Here is a 16,678-nt window from a genome sequence, read left to right as displayed (position 1 = left end):
GTTCATATCGTACTAATTATTACTGTTTGGGACCTGTTAGATAGAACTGTAATGTATAGAACTTGAATCAATATCCTGCATGACTGAAATTCGTAGACCTTGTGTTCTATACAGTGGATTTCTATCAGAGTGTCCTGTAATGTCGTGCTACCCCAAATGAGCCCTAGTTTACAATAAAGTACTGTACCTGCCTGTAGAGCAAATCGTTCTATCCTGATGATCCCACTCATAGACGCAAAACAGGAAACCCCACAAATTGTAGTGATCGAGACTCTTTGTTTACCCTGGTCAATATTAAATCTCAAAGAGCATACTTACTTTATAATCTAAATAAGTCTATAAGGACCTTTGAAAATCTGTAGGATTTGATGTCCTTTAGGTAAATATCAGTGTCCATTAATTAGTTAGACACTTTAAACCTACTTAACAGAGTATTAGTCAGATTAAATCCTTAATGGTATTACCAGCAGTGTTCAAATGGGTCACTGTAGTATTTATTGTGAGTTTTATTTGGAATTAGGGTGCAGCCAAGCGTATAAACCATCCCGGATATGTTCTGCTGTCAGTTGCAATGTCTTAGATTTGGACTGACTGCAGCTACAGAGTCTAATTTACACTTTGAGGGGAAAATCTTGTCATCTCTACCAGTTGTGTTCAATCCATGTAATTTTATTTTTGTATATGTGCGTGTAGATTTTGAGTGCGTTCTTTACAAGTGTCATTAATTTTGCTTTGATCTCAGGAGCTTTTGCTGTGCTGGTGTGTGTTGAGAACTGCAGCGAGGCTGCCTTTTCCCAAAGCAGCCTCTAACTGTACTCTGTGTAGTCTGCCTTGTAAATAAAAATAGCTAATTTAACAGTTCTAATGGTTTGGTAACCTTCTTGAGACTGTGATATTTCAGTGCGTGTGGTGGAGCTGAAGGGATGACGTTGGAAAATCTGTTGTGCAAAGAATATCCAGGAAAAATCAAAAATATTTCAGCCGCCACTGGAGAAGCCCGCCGCCGAGCTTTTTGACTTCAGTTGACGTCTGAAGGCAGGTACGGCAACACATGAGGCCTGAAAAACTAAAATGTGACAAAGACTGGCATTTGCTTACATGTGACCTCTGTGAAAGACAGGAAGTGGGAGGCACTAGAGTGGGAACTGCTCAGTGTTGTCTGGACTTGAAAAGAGCTGATCCTAGGAATACTACAAATGAGATAAACTGTAGTGTAAAGAGTGGAGATTTCATCCACTTCCTAGGAATGATAGAGGAGAGGAAAAGGTGAAGAGGTCAAAACACTTGCAACACTTGTAGGATGGAGGACAATGTTATTGCCAGGCCAGTGCATTTTGATTTGTACCACTGAGCTTTTCTCTACACTAAAACTGCAAACTGAGTTGCCAGACAGGAGGGTACTCTGACACCGGGATGTTGCAGGACTTTGTCTTTTTGAATGTCATTGCTGTAAATTCTGTTGAGGCCTGTGTACAGTGGGTTATAGCTTTAAACGTTTCCCCTTGAATGGGTCATTTCTGAATATTAGAAACAGAAAACAAGCAGCGCTGAGCACAGTATTGAATGAGCAGTAACAGGGATTCTTATGGATCCCAGACTTTTTATATTCACCAACCTTTCATCCAAAAATGAACTCCAATGAAATACTGTGTCTTTAAGTTTCTACACTGAAACTGCATGGCGGCGAATAACGTTTGCATCACAATTTCCATTCGCCATCTGTATTTGTAAACTCATTTTTAGCTGTAAATTTGTATCTCTTTAAGCAGCCGGTCTCTCGGGATGTTGTTTATTTTATACAGTGCATTTGTACTACATGTTGTCATGATTCACTACGGCTTCTAAGAGCCGCTGGCAGTGTTTGTCGTGTTTTATTTATTCAGTGAATCACCACGAAGTCCACATTTGTACTCGATTACAGTCAACAAGTGACAAGTGTCCCTAACTTCCCATGGCTGATCTCACCTGTCCCTGCACGGTGATGTCAGCACAGCTATCCTGCTTGTTGATGTCAGTGGGTCATTCCTGTCTGGTTGAGTAACACGCCGGCCTTGCCTGGCTTCTCTGGTGAGTGTGTGTTTTTAACTGCAGAGAGTGTGAGCGGATAGATTTAGGTGCATATGTGGCAGCAACAACCTTGTTGCTAAATGATTTACACTATGTCAGACGCGCTTATAAGCCAGAGCTGTATGTGTGTGTGCATTCAGCGCTTTATATAGCCACAGTTATCCAGGAAGAAGGAATGCCCGGGATGCCAATGACCATATTTGAACTGTGTGTCTGCTGCAGACAGACGGCACACACTGACTGCAAACCGTAACTTGCACACAGTCAACGCTCACTTCTATCTCATTTTCAAGCTTGTGTATGTGTGTGTGTGTGTGTGTGTGTTTGTGTGCTCTGTGTTGTAGTTACACTGGATCACCACTATCAGGCAATGTAATACCTTGTCTGGTAGTGACAGTTGACTTTTCCTCACTCACAGGGAGCAAACTTCTCTCTCTCTCGCTCTCTCTTTCCAGCACTTTCTGGTTTCTTCTCCCTGACAATCTGCTCTGCTGACCGACAACATCCACTCTGGCCCTGTGGAGGAAACTACTTCCCTTCTCTTTTGTGTTGTTCTCCTTCACTTGCTCTCAGCTCATCCGTGACTTGTATACCTTCGGGATAGCGGTTAGGTAGTTGGGCAGTCACACTTTATTGCTGCGCGCGCGTGTGTGTGTGTTTGAGTGCGCGGGAGTCAGTCAGTATGCCATGTCGTCCCCTGGCTCGTCGTTTGTGCAGATAAAGCATGAGGACTTGCTCTTCTACGAGAACTGTGGTGGAGGCAGCTTTGGGAGCGTCTACAGAGCTCTCTGGATATCCCAGGACAAGGAAGTGGCTGTGAAGAAGCTTCTGAAGATCGACAAAGAGGTAAAGTGGAGACACGCACAGACGTAGACCAATCACACATAATGTACAGTAGTCATTAGGTATTTCCTCTCCTTCGTGGGACGTTACTGCTCAAAACTTCAAAAACGGTTACTTTCCACTCAATACCCAGATTTGGATCCAAAGCCCCCTCATTCCCCCACCTCCCCCTCCCTTGTTGTCTGCCATTGTACATGTGTTTATCTTAAACATACCGCTTCTCATGCCCCCTCCTCCTCCTCCCACTCTTTGTAGATATAGCAGTTTTATTTATGCCTGGACTCCCCTGTTCCTCCCATTGTATGTTAGGGTGAGGTGAGTAGTACCTCGAGGCTTAATTCACTTCAGTTCAGGCCTGGGTGTGAGTCTCCACGAGTATGAGGCGGGCTGCATGATTTCCTTCCATGTTAATGATCCCGTGCTGGTAAAGGCTAATGGGTCTGTGTCAGGAAGCTGAAGTTGGGGCCTGTGGGTGTATTCATTCACAGTGTCAGATTTTATATAATACAAAAGCAAGTGCACACATGCATTATAGAGAAATAAAAGGTGGTGTCACAAGTGGGCCAACTTCATAAGATTACACAGGGAAGAAATTTTGTCGGTTGAGCGACTTCTCTGACACACAAAAATACACAGAGGGTGGGCATGCATGCATAAAGCTGTCTGCATAGTTCATGTGTAAATACAAGTTGATGGATAATGTGAGAAGTGCAGCTTCATGTGGAGCCTTCATGCATCGTTTTCCTGCACAAACTGATAGCCTTACAACAATAGATGAGAGTAAACCCAGAATGATGAATTTCTCTTTGGAAAAAAAAATATTTAGAGAGAAAATATTTTGCTCAATGCTCGATTGGAGTTTATGTGTAAATCCATTTCACTGTTAGTTTATTATGTTGCTTGGCAAAAGTTACATATTCCACACATGCAAAGATGATGATTGAGATGTTATTTCAGATTTATGGCCTGTTTACTGCTGCAGGGTGGAGAGTTTTTGTTTGGATAACTTGTGGAATGGAATAAGCTCAGGAATCCCGGAGACGCAATCAGGATTAACTTTAAAATTGGTTTTAACATTTAAGTTAGCCTAACATTCTGTGATTAATGATTATTAAAAGAGTTATTAAAAGAGTCCTCTACTGTAAAACTTAAGTTAATGAAGGTGATCATACTTCTCTGCTTCTCTTTTTCTTGACCCCTCATCCAGGCTGAGATTCTCAGTGTACTGAGTCATAAGAACATCATTCAGTTTTATGGAGCCGTGCTGGAATCTCCCAACTATGGCATTGTCACAGGTCAGACTCGGAGTGTGTGTATGAGTGTGTTTTTGAAATATACACTTTCAGATGTTTTTGTCAGTGTAGTTTAATGCTTAAATTTAGACGAGATGCACAAAATGAAATGTGTGTGACTATCCTTGGGGTTCAGGTGTAATATAAGTATGAAGTCATTATCAGGTCAAGGTCTGAGGTAAGTCGTAAAAGCTACAGAATACAGTCAGGGCACACTGTGGTGCCATCTAAACCTGCACGTGTATGCGTGTGTGTGTATATTGGTTTAATTGGTGCGTATTTGATCCGAGGCGGAGAAAGTTACACGCGCGTTAACACATGCTCTGATGGCCGGCAAGTGTTTATGTGTGTATGGTGAAATATCAGAACATACTTTGAACACTGGTTCTTGCGGTGATTCCTGGCAGGACATTTGTAACTGAGACCAGCATGTTTGGATGTGGTTGTAATCCCGGCTGGGTTTATATGGTATAGATAAAGCACTGAAACACCACCAGCAATGTTTCTTGATGCCTAATGCTTACTGATATATCAAAAGTAAAGCAGGTATCAGCACATTTTGGTCTCTGTGTGCAGATGAAAACATTCAGGCATTCATTTCTATTTTCACAAGGCTACAAAGGCTTGTGCTCTACTTTCTGTCTTTGATCTGACATTAAGTAGCAAAATGGAAAAATTCTCACATATTTTGGATTTAAAAGTCAGGGCAGGATGTGAAGGTTGAAGGTGTTTCCGATGATTTGAGGCAGCTTCTCACTGTGTATGATTTGTGCACTGCTTAACAGTGGGCTGTAGCTCTCACACATTGTAACGTAAAACTTCAAGTACCAAGTTTGTTTCACTTGTTTAAATAGCAGTGGATGGTTTTGAAGATGCTGTAATATACACTACTGTAGACTTTATTATTTAAAATAGTGGTTGTTGCTGATGAGATTAATGGAGGCTCTGTTTTACACTGGTGCAGAGCTATAATCTTTCTTACTAATAACTCTTGTGGCTCTTTTCAAGATACTTTAACAAAAATAAGGAAATAATTGATTATTTAACAAATAAAGACCTCAGTAAATATATAAGCCAAGCATAGTGTGTGGTAGGTATTTAGGTATTAATTAATTTTTAAATACATTTATATATTAATATTATTATATTAGACATTTGAACGAGGAAGGTCCAGGCAGCCATTTCTGAGTTAAACTCCACGACACACTGTGAATGAGGCACACGGTTATAGGATGAACTGGATTTATATTTCTGTGGTGAATCTTTGTCCAGTCTACAAATATAACGAAGATAAATAAATGTTGCCGTTACCAACATTCATGCTTTTGTGTTGTGTTTGATCTGAAGTTTCATTTTATTGAAGATGAGATAATCTGGGTCATTTTGAACTCTCAGTGATACCACGGTGTTTGTTTGAGTTTGGGAAGTGAAGAAGTGTTTGGATCTGGAAATAGTTAATGACTTCTGACTTAAGAGGCGGAAGGTTGCGGGCTCTCGATGTGATGTGTAGCTACACTTCTACAGAGGCGCACATCAGTTTACAGCATAGGTTACATTGTTGGGTTTCAGAGGGATTTGTAGTTACAAAGTACCTACGGCATAGATTTAACACAGAATAACTCTGCGGCTAATCCTTAGCAGCTGCATGAAGCCATCATGTCAATATGGCCCAGAATCTCTAAGGAATTTTTATATGTTTTATGCAAGGCAGCTCTGAGATCCAACGTGGTACTGGCAATGTAACTATTAGATTGAATGTTTGGCTTTATTAGGGTGACAAAAAGAGAAACTAATTCATCCAATAATAAAATAGGATTTTTTATTGCTTTATGAAAAAAAAAAAAGTATACATGTGTGTTATATAATTGTTTTTCAGGTCAAAGGTCAAACTCAGAGTGACAGACTAATATAAAAACGGTCCTTTTTATATAATTTTTCCTGTTAATCAGTATACTTGTTGACTCATTTTACACGATGCATTGGTGCGCATGATTTTTCTTGTTTGTCATAATGAAAATTGTTTGTGTCTGTCTGTGCTGTACTTGCAGAATATGCTAGCGCAGGGTCTCTGTATGAGTACCTCGCCAGTGAGCAGAGTGAAGAGATGGACATGAACCAGATCATGACATGGGCCATCCAGATAGCCAAGGGTAATAAGGAAAAATAAAGATGATTAAAAACTGGATATGGATATAACAGGTTATATAAGAGAGAATCTACAGTCTCTAACACACCCAATGATGTAATAAAGTCTGTCACACATTTTTAGAGAAAAAAACTTTAAACATTAATTTTTATTTAATTTTATAAACCATTTTAGTATTTTGCCCTTATTTTAGCTGATTTTTTGCTGAAGTTCTTGTCTCACTTAACGTTTTAACGTCAGTTCATAATAGATTTCTGCATTAACTGAAACTGATCAAAAACAAATGGAATTGAAAGCCAAACATTGAGTATTGTTAGATAATTCCACAAAAACCAATCAAAGTGCTGTAGTTGGTTGTTTGTTTTTGATACAACGTTATTAATGATTGGTTTCCTCATAGGGATGCATTACCTGCATGCAGAAGCTCCAGTCAAAGTGATTCACAGAGACCTCAAGTCCCGAAATGGTAACACATAATTTAAACCCCATTCTGATTAGTTTTTCTAACTTGCTTTTGGTAGATGTGCCCAATCACGAGTCCTGAATGTCAGGTATTTTCAGTGTTGTGCACCATTAACTGGACTGTATAATGTGGTCTGTTTTTCAGTGGTAATGACAGCAGATAAAGTGCTTAAGGTTTGTACCTATAATGTATTTATAAACAAAACAAAAAAGACATACATCTTGTGCATTTTTGCGCATCTTTTTAATAGCGTTTTTCCTTTGATATTTCAGATTTGTGACTTTGGAGCGTCTAAGTTTCTTTCCCATACCACCCATATGACAGTAGTGGGCACTTTTCCCTGGATGGCTCCAGAGGTCATTCAGAGCCTGCCTGTCTCTGAGACCTGTGACACCTACTCCTATGGTGTGGTGAGTTGGCAGTACTGTAGGAATATCAGTATTTTAAGATCAGGAATAAGTCTAAGAAGTAGCAGTCAGTGCTAGTGCTGTAATTTAGTGAATTACAAGTAGGAGTAGAAGTACCCCAGGGGGTACTTTTGCGGTAGTCACGGGGCATATTGACGGATGAGTGCTACTAATCCTAAGAAACAGAAATTACAATTTAATTAAAGAAATGTGCAGACCAGAGCAGGTTTAAGCAGTAAAGTTAATAGTTAATTGATAGTAATAAACCACCGAGAGGGACTCATAAATGATTAAACTAGATAAGTGGTTAAATAAGTATAAATAAGAGAATAAATAACTGAAATGCAGTACTGTGCAAAAGCCTCAAACCAGTTCATTTCTTTCTTTCTTTGTTTTTTCTTGGAAAATGAGAAATGGGTGCAGTGATTTATTGATAGAGTATGTACCGGCAGAAACTGAGTTATGATGAGCTTGAAAGTCAATGTTTGGTATGGCCACATTTATTCTTCAACACAGCCTGAACTCTGTTAGGCAGCTCTTTTGTCATTTCTTTAAGTAGTCTTCAGGAATAGTTCTCCAGGCTTCTTCAAGGACATTCAAAGCTCTTCTTTGGTTGTTTCTGCCTTTTGTTCTGTTTCCTGTCAACATGATCCCACAAAGCTTGAATAATGTTGAGGTCCGGGCTCTTGGGAGGACACACCATGACTGATAGTGTTTCACTGTGTTTTTCTATCCACCAGGTATGCTTTTATTGCATTGGCAGTATATTTGGGATCATTGTCATACTGAAAAATGAAACCGTTGCTAAGCAGACACTTTCCAGATGGTATTGTGTGGTGGGTGAAAATCTGACTGTGCTTTTCTGCAGTTATAATTCCATCAGTTTTTACAAGATCCCACTGGCTAAAATGCCCAAACCATGACAGAGACTTCACTGTGTGTTAAACATGTTTATGCTCACTGTTGTACCTCTATGCTGATCGAATCTTTACATACAATTGGAACCCAAAATATCAAATGTGGATTAATCACTCCATAAGACCCAATTCCCATGTTTTTTTATCCCAGTTCTTGTGTAATTTGGCATACCTTGGCCTTTTTTCACTGCTTCCTTTCCTTTACAATGTCTTTTTGACAGCCACTCTTCCACGGAGTCCATTTCTGAGGAGGAACAGCAGATGGATCAATTGAAGGGGCCAGATATACCTCTCAAATCCTGTTTTAGGGCTTTGCTGGATTTAACTTTTTTTTTTTTTTAAGGACATGACTTTTAGTTACTGTTCATCTGCTGTAGATAGTTTTTAGGCCTACTACTTCCTTTGTCCACCACTTGTCCAGTATTGCAACATGTTTTTTTGTTTTTTTTAAAGGATACATGTACACTATACCGAGACGTGGCAAGTTTTTGGCTAATAGCTCTCTGGGAGTCAAACATTTCATGTCTGTCAAACTGTATTTTCTTTGCTATTTTTCATAGACTCAATTTCTTCTAATTTCTTTAGTTATGTGTTTTTTTGTGACAGGGTGCTAGTAACAAAGACGCTGAAGATACTATTTAAAATTGGTTCTTTGCCCTGTTGTTATGTGTACTGGTTCATCCCTTGAGTTTGATACCTTTTTTACGAATGATTCATAGGTCAGCATTAAGAAGCTTAACCAACCAACCAAAAAAAAAAATGTATCTGAGAACGATCAGGTACAAGGAATGGACTGAAAATTAATGAAAAGGGAAAAGTAGCCAAAGAAAAGCTCTTTAGACAGCCTGAAAAACTACTGCTCCAAAATTACATGAAAGCCTGACTTTATGGACTTTCGAGACTTTTGCACAGTACTAACTTAAAGCATGGTTATTAAGTTATACCATTTGCAGCTGTAGCTAGTAGTATGGATAAAAGATTGGGATCTCCTCTTAAACAATGAGTCACGGCTAAATGGAGTAGCTAAGAAGTTTGGGTAAATGGTAACATGATAAAGTTGCAAGTAATCCGGTGATAACATAAAAATTTCTGGCAAATGCAAAGGTCAGATTAAAATAATGCAGAAAAAACTGTAAAACTTAAGTAGAGCATACTGGCCTGAACGCTAACAGTTTTTATACTCATTCCAATAGTTTCTCACCTCACGTATCAACAGTACTGAGGCCATGTAGTTGTCACTAGTAACTGTACGCTGTTTCACTGCATTAAGCGAACCAACACCGTCTGTTCTGTGGCCAGGTGCTATGGGAGATGCTGACTCGGGAGGTTCCATTCAAAGGTTTCGAAGGGCTGCAGGTCGCATGGCTGGTGGTGGAAAAGCAAGAGGTAACCTACACGTACATACATGTGCACTTTTTTGAACATACTGAAAGCATTTAGACCCACCAGAGTTTGAAGCAACTGGAGGCACAATGTGATGCTCTCATGGTTTCCACTGTGAGCTGGTGAGGCTAAGGCAGAGTATTTTTAGGCCTGATGTCAGTTCTCTGCTCTTGTAAGGCCTGGATACACAGCAGTGGAGCTTGGCCAGACTCCCCCTGGTTAAAGCCTTTACGAGTGAGAGAGGCAGACAGAGTAAAAGAGAGAGAGGGGGGGAAAGAAGAGAAGATTGCAGCGGTGGGAGGGTCGATTCTTTGGGTTTATGAGTGGTAGGGGATGATGGTTATGCTGCATCTGTGTTTCAGTTACTAAAGTGACCGAAGCCCCTGTAAGAGAAACACACACCCCCACGCACGCACACACACGCACGCACGCACGCACGCACGCACGCACGCACGCACGCACACACACACGCACACACGCACACACACACACACACACACAACAAAACAACACAGAGAACATGATTCCTTCGGAGCTGCTGGCTCGTCTCCAAATACTCTCCCTAAATAACTCTCTCTCTCTTCCTCTTTCCCAGTCTCCATCTGATTTTCCCTTTCCATTGCTACACCTCTCTTCCTGACCCTTCAGTTCGCCCTCTCTCCACTCTGAGTTGGTGATATTTTAGGATTAATCCCCAGGGAAACCGTTTCCATTTACCACATTGTACTATGGAGATGTCTGGGCCTATGATTTTCAAAGGGATTGGTTTTGTAACTGCAGTTTACACAGTACAAAAGAAAGATATACATGAACCCCCCTCCCCACCATTTAGCTCATAAACACCGTGATGGATTGTAATTTGCTGAAACTTGGAATTATAAACCTAATATTGTGAACCTATAAACTAGTTTCTTCTGAGATTAGTCCTAATTTCAAAGGACATGAACATGTTTTTCCTTGGTCAGCTTTTTAGCTTTTTCAACATAATACACACAGATTTCTGCTAAAGTTAAGACATCTCTGTTCACTCATTACTCATTTCAGCTGTGTTAAAAATTTCAGTATAAGGGTGAAGGTTTTGGCACAGTCTCTTCCCCCGAGCACTTAGTCCTGGATCTTGGTATATTCTTTATTTAAACGATTTCTAATCTCTCAGCGTATAATATGGAGAAACGAGCGACACATTTTAACACATAGTAGCCAAATGACAGGATTCTAAATTTAATTCTATAGCCACCAGAGCCAAGTTTGTTAAAGTTACTCCAAATCTGTGTCATCCACATAAAAGTTAAAGGAAACATTTTTTGCGTTTTCTGAATAATGCTACTCAACAGGAAACTGCAGAACACTGGAGCAGTAAAAGTATATAAGAGGTTGAGGATGATGAAGAGCTGGACAAATGTATAAAGAGAGCTAAAGTGGAAAAGGTTACACTTTAGTCTGTTACCTAGTTAGATTTTTCTAAAATGCCGTTTTCTGGTTTTCAGAAGAGGCAGGACTATTGCACATTTGAAGGAAGGGTGAACAATGCTGGTTAAAGGTGAGGGCTAATGGTCCCCAGAGTTTACTTTACTATGTCAAAGGAGCAGGTGGAGGTCTTTAAAGAGGAATAATACAGTAAAGTTTTCGCAGAGTGTTGGAGTAAAAAGAATTTGGAACCGAGACAAGATCTGCAAAGTCTCTGGTGTTTGAAAGCTATTTTTCTGACTTGATTTAGAATGAAATGTAATGCCAATTCTGATATCACCTCAGATCAGATCAGCTTTTGGTTAAATGCTGTGCATTTCTACTTAGCAAATGGAAGCATCCTAACATGCTGTTATTACCATGCATTGTCATTATGGGGAAGGCATCAAATTGCAAAGCTCCATCCTTTTGTACATGCTCACAGAGCCAAATATAAGACTGCAGACTCTCATTCTGAAGTTGTTGACGCTGAAGTAGTCAAACGGGTTGGCTGCGCAGGAAACTTATTCAATTTTGTTTGCCTAGTTTTTAAAAATTCAAGGTGCAGTTTATATCCAAAAAGTGTTTTTGCACAACATTATGATAAAAAATGTGATCACTTCATTATTTTCCTCTATTATACAACTGTGTAAAGTTTCATGTTAATTAGTGTAAAAAATCTTGAGTTTGGGCCAAAAGTGTGTGTTTTGCGGTCACTTTGACCTGATCACCAGATAGCTATTTGCATGAATGGATGGTTGACTAAATGAAAACACTCTGGTGAGTTAAGAAAAAAAAAAACGGGGTGGTTTCATTTGTATAGTAATTATTTTTATATGTGTCTGTGTTATTGTGTTTGGCTATCCAGAGGCTGACCATTCCCACCAGCTGTCCAGCAAGTTTTGCAGAGCTGATGAGAAAATGTTGGCAAGCAGACCCAAAGGTAAGCTAAACTGACTCAGGACACAGTGATTAATGTGCGGAAAAAAGTTTCATATAGCGCACCGAATGCTTTCAAAGATACACGATCATATCCTGTGTGTACAAATGTATTTACAGGAGCGTCCACAGTTTAAGCAGGTGCTGGCAACCCTGGAGACCATGGCTAACGATAGCAGGCTACCGGACCAGTGTAACTCCTTCCTACACAACAAGGACCAGTGGAGGTACACACACAAAAAACACAGTCTTGTAGACATCCAAAATAAGAGTGTAACTGCACTGTGTCAGAGGGATCTCCTGACGTTTTTAAGTGCATGCTATAAAGTGTTGTTCTCTTATGAGGCTGACAAATCCACCCTCTTGAATGCGTGTGCACACGGTAGATCACAAATCCACACACGCATCAGCATGTACCCTCGCTCACATACATGTATACATACACAACTCTGTGGACACTGAAGCTCAAGGGAGAAGCTGAATGTGTGACCCTGTACTCTACTTCAGTCTATATTAAGCTCACTGGAAAGTAGCCATGGAAGAGATTCCTCTACTCCTCCACTCTGCCCTCACTCCGACATGGGGAGAAAGAGACAAGGGGTGGGGTTGGAGGTGGTGTGGGGTGGTTGAGGAGAAATCAAACTGAAGAGTTGAAGAGGAGGAGGAGGAGGAGGAGAGGTTCAGGGAGGAACAGAAATGTATTGTGTGAGTGTGAAATCTAAAACACTGAGCGAGACACAAACAGCAAGGATAGAGAAAAACAAGAGTGGACAGATGAGGGGAGGTTGGGGGGTGCAGGGAAAAAGGGAGAGAGAGGTGGCCAATGGAACAGCAGGAGGAGAGAAGGTGCAAAATTCTGTGCATATTTAACATGAGTACAGGAAGGCAATCAATTCTGAGTGAAGTTTTAGGTATGGGTGGAAAAACTTGGACAAGCTGGGAGGAGAGGTGAAGGGGTGGGATGAATGAAAGGGGAAGTATGGAAGGAATACAGGAGGAGGTATGACTCTGCACATGTCTATATTTAGTTGCCGTGAGAGATGATTGTGTTTGTGAATGCAGGCTCATCGACAGCCAATCCAATAGTGACCTCTTGTGGCAAAGGAGAGTACTGCATCAAAAGACGACTATAAAACAATGTTGTGTTCTGCTGTAAAAAGTTAACTACTCACAACTGCAAACTACTTCCTCATGAACATAAAATATTTTAATGTTATAAAAAAATGAAAGTATCAAGTGAATGTGAAATAAAATTCATGAAAGAAATGAAAATGAATTGTAGTTTCCAGTGAGTATGCCTCAGAGGTCACTGCAAAATTCAAAAAATGTAAACTTTCACATTTTGCATATTCAATATACATAAAGTGAAAAATGTCTTGCAGCTTATGAAAATCACAAATCCAGTATCTTAAATCATTAAAATATTAATTATAATGACGTTTACGATACAGAAATGACCAGCTTTTGAATAATATGCTTATTTAGGCCCTCAATATTTTGCATCAGTGTCTTAGCACGGATTCAATCAAGTGTTGGCTCTGCTGTGGTGTTATTGAGGCCCAGGTTGCTGTTTGTATTTTTGGGTCTGGTGTTTCTTGACTTCCTTTTTTCAATATTCCAGGTGCTTGATGAGGTTCAGGCCAGACAAGTTGGCCGGTTACAAACAATAACAGTAATAATAACACTGTAATAACACGGTCAGCATACCATTCAGTCGTAGTTTTGGCACTATGGCTGGGTGCTGCTAGAGGTCCTTCTGGAAACGAACCGTTCTCTCCATAAAGTTTGTCAGCAGGTGGACGCATGAAGTGCTCTAAAATCTCTTTCTGATTGTCTCATGTTGACTTTGGATTAACATGGTGGACCAAACAATGTCACCGACACCAGCAGATGACATGGCGCCCCAAATCGTCACAGACTACTTCAAACACCTTGGATTCTTGGCTCCTCTCCACTCTTCTGACAGACTCTAGGAACATGATGTCCAACTAAAATGCAAAATTGAGTTTCATCTGAAAAGAGGACTTTCACTGAGTTCTTTTTGTTCTTAGCCCAGTTAAGACTCTTTTGGTGTTGTCTCTCCTTTCCTGGAGACCTCTGTGGTGGCTTTGGATGCACAGAAACCAGGATCAGTCCACTCTGAATCTTTCTTAAGTTTTTGACAATTTTTTAAAGGGTGCGATCATTCGTGTTGCATGTGCACCTTTTCCTACTACAGTGTTCCCTTTCAGTTAATCCCATTAATAAGCTTTGATACAACACTCTGAAAGGCCAGGCTTTTCATCAAACGCCTTCTTACCCTCTTTGTGGAAAGTGTCAGTGACCATCATAGAAATGACTGCCAAGTCAGCAGTCATCTCCATGATTGTAGTTGTGTGTACTGAACTAGATCGAGAGTTGGCATAGCAATTTACTTAAAATGAAAGCTTTCAAATAATCTGGAGTACTGGATTTCTGATTTTCATGACCTGTAAGTCATTAGCAGGGGTCCCCAATCCCAGTCCACGAGGGCCGGTGTCCCTGCAGGTTTTAGATATGTCCTTGATCCACCACAGCTGATGTAAATGGATAAATTACCTTCTCAACGTGTCTTGAAGTTCAACAGAGGCCTGGTAATGAACTAATCATGTGATTCAGGTGTGTTGACCCAGGGTGAGATCTAAAACCTACAGGGACACCGGCCCTCGTGGACTGCAATTGGGGACCCCTGGTCATTAGCATCAATGTTAAAACAAAAAGATTTCAAATAATTCACATTATGTGTATTGAATATATGATATATGACATAAATTAAAAATAAAACCTTTTCATTATATACAGTTTTTTTTAGATGCACTGGTAGCTGTTTTTAGCAGACTACATATTAATTATTATATTCTCATTCTGAATATAGTCATTTCTCCTTTAAAACCTGGAGTTAATCACTGACCACTAATGTTTTCATGTGTACAAATACTTTAGGTGTGAAATTGAGTCAACATTAGAGCGCCTCCGGAAGCTAGAGAGGGAACTTTACTCCAAGGAGAAGGAGCTAGAGGAGAGAGAGAGGAGGCTCAGACTGTGGGAAGAGAGGCTAATGGAGAGGTCCAACATGACTCCTAGCCCCACCTCCCTACTCATGGAGCGCTCAAACATCTCACCGGTACGCAAAACTTGCCTGTATATAATTTATCTCAAACTGCCATAAACAAAATTAACTGATACCTTTTTCTTAATCTTGCCCTTGTCTCTACCAGTTCTTCACACCGATGTCCATCAGCTCCTCGGGCTCGTTCTTCCGCTCACACTCTCAGGACTCCAATAGCGCTGGGGTCAGCAGTGCTGGTGTCAGCTCTCTCCTTCGCACACTAAGCAACGGAGACACAGAGAGGGGGAGCAGTGTGGTGCTGGAGAGAGGGATGGGCTCGCTCGACAGCACGAGGCTGCACGCCATGTTCCGAGGGTTGCAGGGGAGGTTAGGGGAGGAGGACGAGGAAGAGGAGGGTACCCTAGAGGAGAAAAGCTGGGGACAGAGAGACAGAGATGACAGTGGGAGTCTGGAGGGAGGAAGGGTGCAGGTGACACTCAGGAGTTTCCCCGGTGGCGTAGTGGAAAGGGAGGAGAGGACATGGGAGGAAGGGGACAGGGAGAGAGGAGGAATGCAAAGAAGCAGGGTGACTACTATTGTCCGAGGGTACTCGGGGGGATTTGGGGAGGCGGAAGGAGAGAGGGATAGAGAGGGAGGATGGGAGATAGAAAAACTCGGCGACACGCTGGAAGAGAGAGGGATGGAGGGTGGTCTCGAAGGAGGGAGGCTCCCAACGATGTTCAAAGGTCTCCATGGGAGCATGGGGGGCTTTGGGGACATGCTGTCTTTAGATATGGATGAGATGGGGGAGATGGAGAGACTGGGTGACATGGACATGAACATGGGCGACCTGGGAGTGATGAAAGTCATTGGTCACGGCGTCAGAAGTGAGCTGGGGGTCAGGGGTCGCAGGAGTGACATGGGAGTTGTAGTCCAGGATGTTAGAGGAGACGTCAGCGAGGCCATCAGCCAAAAGATCAGGGGTGAAGTGGGTGTCGTCGGTCACTCTGGGGTGCAGGTGAGCATGCGGGCATCGTCTAATCAGAACTCTGTTAAGAGCTGCAGCATGCGGCACGGAACCAAGATCAACATGGCAACAGCAGCCATGGACATGATGGAGCTCGACTGGTCTGACAGTGATTAGATGACACCTTAGCAGAAACATGCACAGAAACACACACACAGAAATACACACCGAGGCCAAACTAGAAAGATTTTGACTTGTAAGCACATGCAGTATCTGAGCTACAGTATGTGCGATCTCCTGTTAAAAAAAAAGAGCTGGTATACACACATTTTTTGTTAATTTGTTTTTTAATTAAATGGACGAATACTACACCCATGTGTACTGTGAAGAGGGAAGGAAGGAAAAGGCAGTTTGAGGTTGTACTGTCATGTTGTCAGATTGGCTTCACCTGTGTAATTTAATGTGCTATTAAAACTGATGCATAACATACTGTAAGAGGTACAAGTGTAACAAAATAAGACACTTGAACGCCGCTCTAACGAGGCAGCACTGTCTTTGTTTTCTTTTTTTTTTCTTCTCCTGCTTATATCTTGTAGTTTATAGATTTGATTTGTTCCAAACATGCTTTGACTTTCAGTTCTAACTGTGATCTAGTGTGTGAAGTATTGGCATTTTTCTCTGTACATTTTATCATTTTTCAATAAAAAGAAAAGAAATCTTATTATATTCCAGTCACTTTGC

General features: G+C 41.0%; 1 protein-coding gene across 1 annotated transcript; it reads left to right on the top strand.

Moving 5' to 3' along the window:
- Nucleotides 1-2,493: 2,493 nt before the first annotated feature.
- LOC146613603 (uncharacterized) lies at nucleotides 2,494-16,615 on the top strand. Its single transcript, XM_085376973.1, has 11 exons — nucleotides 2,494-2,913; nucleotides 4,118-4,205; nucleotides 6,251-6,352; nucleotides 6,749-6,814; nucleotides 6,956-6,984; nucleotides 7,084-7,221; nucleotides 9,435-9,521; nucleotides 11,833-11,907; nucleotides 12,024-12,130; nucleotides 14,865-15,045; nucleotides 15,140-16,615. The coding sequence occupies exons 1-11, from the start codon at nucleotides 2,755-2,757 to the stop codon at nucleotides 16,112-16,114; spliced, it is 2,007 nt and encodes a 668-aa protein (XP_085233099.1). The 5' UTR covers nucleotides 2,494-2,754; the 3' UTR covers nucleotides 16,115-16,615.
- Nucleotides 16,616-16,678: the final 63 nt, after the last annotated feature.

This window comes from Diplotaxodon limnothrissa, linkage group LG18, assembly GCF_057381915.1.
Source record: "Diplotaxodon limnothrissa isolate DT_005_m linkage group LG18, D_limnothrissa_male_GT1.1, whole genome shotgun sequence".
NCBI classification, from domain to species: domain Eukaryota; kingdom Metazoa; phylum Chordata; class Actinopteri; order Cichliformes; family Cichlidae; genus Diplotaxodon; species Diplotaxodon limnothrissa.
Note: the sequence above shows the minus strand (reverse complement) of the source record. Positions and strands in the feature narration are given on the sequence as shown.

What these genes read in the sequence shown, in the direction of transcription:
- LOC146613603 (XM_085376973.1), top strand. Translation starts at nt 2,755, where the DNA reads ATGTCGTCCCCTGGCTCGTCGTTTGTGCAGATAAAGCATGAGGACTTG. An exon ending in CAGCAGATAAAGTGCTTAAG is followed by an intron (nt 6,985 to 7,083) that starts GTTTGTACCTAT and finishes TTGATATTTCAG; the next exon opens with ATTTGTGACTTTGGAGCGTC. An exon ending in CACAACAAGGACCAGTGGAG is followed by an intron (nt 12,131 to 14,864) that starts GTACACACACAA and finishes CAAATACTTTAG; the next exon opens with GTGTGAAATTGAGTCAACAT.